Here is a 6,015-nt window from a genome sequence, read left to right as displayed (position 1 = left end):
CTATGCCAGGATGCTACTGACAAACTATTGTGTAGCTCTACCGGAGGAATTGTTTAAGTAAAGATGTTGACGACGGCAGACGGATGTCGGATCATCCAGCTATAGTAATAGCTCACCCTGAACAAAGTTCAATGATCTAAAATGAGGAGATATTTGTAAAACAGATATGCACGCCATTCCCCAATGTTAGATAAACATGTCAGTATAGTTTCATGTATACTCTGACAGTTGGCCTGCCACCATCACATTGCTTAAGAACACCACCATGTTACAAACGAGCTAAACGTGTCAAAATACGTCACAGCTGCAGCTCTTCCATCCAGTATAATGATATGTAACATGGAGATTGACGTGGATTTCTACTAGTAGTTAATCTTAAAAGGTTAGGTATTAAGTTAAGATATAAAGTTTAGTAGCTGAAGAACATGGATATTCAAACTTCTTATCGATAGATCCTGCTGGAACGGCAGAAAATATTCTACATTTCTGATTTCCTAGTCATCTGTAACTTTATTCCTAAGTTTATTTTTGCCGTCTGCACAAGTGAATAAATGTAAAACATATATCGTCTATCTTCAAAGTAGACATCAGTTAGAGTTATCAACTTAAATTGCGGTGCCAGCTACAGATTTTCTTAAATGCATGAAAATGGACGGGGAATATGAAAGACAATAAAAAACTAAAGTCAACATATTTTTAATCAAAAGACAATTCATGTTCATTATGTACTTTGTAACGAAAGTTCGTATATAAACAATTTTTGTGCAATGACTTCTAGGGACAATTTTCCCCGCGATTAACTGCGTCATTCACAGAATTACGCAGACAAAATGGCATCGTTATAAAATGTGAACTCGTCAACTAAAACAAACAAAAAATTCACCTACAGCTACAATTCATTTTTTTATGGTAAAGATTCAAACTGAAACAATGCGACTACTCATTTTTGATTATATTCAACATTTGTTTTAAGATTTAAAATCAGGACCTGTCGTGACTCATGAATTTGTCAGAAGTCCCAAGGTTGTATATACCCGTCTGAACCCACATACATAACATTTGAAAGTCTAACAAAGAAACAATCGTACAAATCTTCCATCGGCACATTCAGAAACAAAAATGAAAACATTATATTTCTGTCACTTGACAGTAATAATAAAAATATGGCACGCAGTACTCTGTGCAGGTTAATTGCTGAACGCAATAAAACATTTATATATTATACGTTACAAATATTCAAAGCCTTCGGGTTATTTATCGTCTGATTAATTATGGTTCGGTGTTCAGATGCAAAGGAATTGAACCACGAGGGCTTTAGCCCGAGTTGTAAATTATATATGCACTTAAATTATGAATCATGGTAAATTAGGCGATAAACTGCAAGAAGACCTTAATTGTTTACATTCATACTTGTCCACTGAGGTAATTTGAAAAAAAATCATGCTAGGCTTTATTGATCTGAGTTGTAATAAACCGGACGTCACGATGCAATTTGACGTCATTTTTGACGTCATAATGCTCCTTCAGAACGGTCCGTGCGTAAACCGTTCTTTATCATATAATGTACACAGCTTGACTTTCTTCATTTAGTAACAATCATGCCTAGCGATTCTAGAATGAGAACTAATTTCAACATCGCGCTGCTTTGACATTTTTTTCAGAAACACTCCATGTCAAATTTTCTTCTTGTTTTTGTTTGTCAAGAATTAAGCATAACTTGATATGTTAACTACAGTAACTGTTGTTGTACTTATCAGCATTCTTTGATTACATTCAAATGCTAGGCACAATGTTGTATATATAAAAAAAAAACATGATGTACTTATACTAGCAAAATATCGTCATATAACCACTCTTTATTGCAAAGAGATTACTTTGACATTATCGTTGCCGTTTTGGGAAATCATTAATTTGCATTGTCTTGTGTCAAAACAAACTGATTCTGGATGGACAAGTCCATTAGATGGGTTCACGACCACGCCTATTTTCTTCCCGTCTTTCCCTATCTGTATCACGTTATTTGAACCATACCCGGACACAAACAGGTTTCCTTTACGATCTGTACAAACTCCACTTGCTAAGTTTAACTCCGAGTCAGTCAACGTCTGACAGTGCTTTCCTTGTCCATCAATAATAATTAGACCTTTACCCTAACCAGCAACAAACACATTTTCATTAACATCACTGACAGCAACATTTCGGGGGGTTAAAAAAATGCTGTGCCCGGCGTTGTCTTGAGTTACCTTTTGCAGCACGTTGCCTGTCATATCGTGTATGTATAATGACTGGCCTTTGTTAGTTATGTATAGTTTATCATCCTTAAAAGCAATGCCAAAGCAAGTGTGGGTCACATTTAGTTGACGGGTGGTTGTCATGTTCTTACCAAGGGAGACAAACTGAATTGTTCTATTGTCCAGGCAGACTGCAGCTTCACTTTTACTTGTACAACAAATGCCAGCAGGTCCAGCAGGAACACAACAATAATCTGTCACTGACATTTTTACAACATCTGCACGTTTAATCTTATTATTGGTATTATCTGCTAACAGTAGTGATCCATCGTCTGTTAGACAGGATCTAAAAACACAACATGTTTTCTTGTCATTCTGACCTCTGATGTTTAAATTCTCGATACTTTTAACAGAATAGACGGTTGTCCTTGCAGTAGCAGAATCATGTCGAACCGATCCATACGTTTTCAATTGGTGTAGAAATTTTAGTATAGCAGGATCAAAGCTAAAGGATATATTTGCATCAACACTTGTTTGCAATGAACTAGAAACGTCTTCCATTTTTGCGATACTTGGCAGGGACATTTTCATGGAGACAAATTGTTGAGCTTTGTTTCCTTCTGATTTCTTCAAGTCGTTCACTGCTTGTTTCAGACTATCTAATTCAGTTTCTGCATTCCTCTTCTCTTCCAGTAGTTTCGATTCTTCTTCTACGAACTTCCTCTCCAATTCTTTAATCGATTCCTTTTCTAGTTGTTCAAGAATTGTGTCCATGTCTTTTCGAAAGTCCTTTATCACCATTATTTCTTCGGTCTTAGACTTCTTTAAGTCTTCTATCTGTCTTTGTCTAGTTTTCATAATTTTCTCCATCATCATCTTCAGGTCTTGCAACTTTTGGTGTATTTTGTCAACATCTGTCGTTTGAAATTTACTATCGACAATATCTGGAATGGACTGCACATCAGCTCAAGACCTGAAATTATAAGAACGTACTGGAAAAGGACTAGTCAGTTTAATATGTAAACAATTTATAGAAGTATATTTTTTCACACCAAACCTCGACCTTTTCTAATGTGTGTGCAATATTTGATACATTTTGACAACATTTCAACATTTGGTTTGCAAAGTAAAATATTTAATTAAAGGCCTTTCGCTATCATGAGACCGTTGTAAACAGGGTTCTATCTTTCAGACGCAAACTGAAATTGATCATCACTATTCATATGTTCCGATTTTTTGGATACAAGTACGCGTCCGAATGGTTTAAGGCATGTGACATTTATATATGTATCAGGTGGGTGGGGTACGTGATATTATTTCTGAAGAATTTCGAAGTCGCTGTTAAATAGATTTTATTCAATGTGATAACATGTTAAAACTATGAAGTGCTGAACTCTCGCTTAAATTAACATACTAAAGTAAGAAATGATTCAGTATTTTTGGCGTCAAAATTATCGGTAAAAGTATTCTGTATCATCAGGCATAAAATGCAAAATAGAAAATTAGAACATAATAAAAAAAAGCTTAACAATCCGTGTAGATGAGCTGAGCGCTGTTTATCATTTCCATTTGTTACTTCTCTAAAAAGCACATTACAAGCATTAAGGTGTCGGCAAAGTATGCCATCTTGTGCTTAAGAAGTCCGAATTATAGGTATGGTGTACAAAAAGGGTCTAGAGCGCATTTACAAGGTTAAACATAAAAGTAACTTTACCATAAGTCCGTTAAGTACAACAAAGGAAAGAGTAGTATTATTTTGGAATAATATTATTTATTTGCAGGCGTATGTCTGACAAATGACCATTCAGAAAGCTGCATTTTTTTAAGTTCCTGCCGTTTTCCACTTAGTTAAAATAAGCATTTTTTACAATAGATAAAGACTGATTTTTTTATAAATATCACGGTAATAAAAGCACTAAAATTACTTTTTAACTACGTTTGTCCTGGAGGATGCTATACCAGTTTCACTTAAATATTATATTGAACACTAAAGTGTAAAATAAACCAGGAGTCGATGATAAAAACCGAGTATAATTTAAATGATAATAAACGTGAAAAAGTACCAACTCGCAACGTTTCCGACATGTTAAAAAGTGAGAAAGTAAACATCTCGTGCACTGTGAGTGTATATTGTTCAATTTAAATTAGAGTACATATACACTACACTAGGAAGAGCGTCCTTATAATATGTGCGTGAAGTTAGCAGCCCCAGGCAGCTAATACTTGCATATCGTTATAATGCCATTTTCATTGAAACTGTCAATATTAAAACTGCAACATATATCTAGTAATTTTACAGGATTGGATAGACATTTTATTTTTTATCTCGTTGACTGAAGAAAACATGGCGGATATATTTTTGTAAAATATCGGTGCACGTGCGATTCGTGCTAGACAGTTTATACCCGTGTTACAAGAACGATAGAAGCTCCATACATGTAGGTTTTCATTTGTATTTTGGCAAACTCGTACGGCGTCCGCACGGATATTGTTGATTCGTACGATCGTCGTATTTTCTTGTCGCTGGGACACCTTACAGACACCGTACAAGCCAATGGTCATCGCACGAGGTATGGCCTTGTTCCTTTCGAGTTCCGTACGACTTGTCTGCGATGTCTGTACGAATATCCTACGATTGTAAATTCAAATTTTCCAGACATGGCCAAACTGATTTATTCCTGTCACAAAGACAACGGGCGGACACCGTACGAGTGCCTTGCGAGCGCCGTACGAACTCGCGGGCACCGAACGAGGTACGGCCGGGCTCCTTGTGAGCTCCTCATGACTTGTCTCCGATGTCCGTACGGATGTCCTACGATTGCAGCCTCTAAAGATCGTACGGGACCCGTTGGTACTATGACCAGACGCTACGACTGTACAGAGACTGTAAATATTCTAAAATTGGTGGACTCGTACGATTTTTTAAAACCACCCATTTCTCATGTTGTTTCGACAATCTCAGTTTCACAAAAGAATTTTACATTGTCAAAATGGCATAGTCTTTAACGTTAAAATATTCAAACATAATTGGTGTCCTTTTTCCCTATAGCTTATAATTTATTTTCGTTATTTTCGTTATTTACATGACGACTATAACAGGAAATAGAAATAGAGTCAATACATATTTAAAAACAAACAAATTTTAAAATTCAGATTTTGCTATCTGAAGTTAAAAGTTAAAATAAAACTGTCAAAATTACAGAATACAGATTCATTTTAAAATGTTAGCTGTTCTCTTCTATATAGAGGACGGACAGTCAGAGTTTATGTTATAAGAAGCAGATAAAAGCAGAGCTATATATTGATATACAGTATGAAGATATATTAAATTACAAAACTACACAATGCATTCAAACTACTGTAACAAAGGACTGCATAATCAACAGATCAATAATAACGTTCGCATGTTAAATTCTTTATAAAACGTATATACTGAATTATGAAATGCCCACAAAATTACCTGTGGCTTAAAGCCATGCAAGTTGTACAACCAACCTCATCATGATTACCACAGTACATGTCCACGATCTTTGTCTCATGATTGCTGCATCTCTCCGTCGGTACTGCTGGTAATCCTGCTGGAAGACTTGATGATTTGCAATTCGACTTATCCAAAAGCGTGTGACCTTTTAAACCAGGCATCATATGCATAGTGTCAGCATAAGACTGACAATAATATCCCTGACATCCCACGCAATATTTCACAGCTTCTCTATTCCGATTATTTGCCAGACAAGGCGAACATTTAAAATTGAATATCTCATCCGACGTGTCTTCTCTCCCA

General features: G+C 35.8%; 1 protein-coding gene across 1 annotated transcript; it reads right to left on the bottom strand.

Annotated features, from left to right (window-relative positions):
- Positions 1–724: 724 nt before the first annotated feature.
- LOC123551336 (uncharacterized) lies at positions 725–6,015 on the bottom strand. Its single transcript, XM_053540850.1, has 2 exons — positions 5,692–6,015; positions 725–3,204 (listed from the first exon to the last, which is right to left on the bottom strand). The coding sequence occupies exon 2, from the start codon at positions 3,105–3,107 to the stop codon at positions 2,151–2,153; it is 957 nt and encodes a 318-aa protein (XP_053396825.1). The 5' UTR covers positions 3,108–3,204; positions 5,692–6,015; the 3' UTR covers positions 725–2,150.

Source organism: Mercenaria mercenaria, chromosome 4 (genome assembly GCF_021730395.1).
Source record: "Mercenaria mercenaria strain notata chromosome 4, MADL_Memer_1, whole genome shotgun sequence".
Classification (NCBI taxonomy): domain Eukaryota; kingdom Metazoa; phylum Mollusca; class Bivalvia; order Venerida; family Veneridae; genus Mercenaria; species Mercenaria mercenaria.
This window is presented reverse-complemented; position numbering and strand designations above follow the sequence as displayed.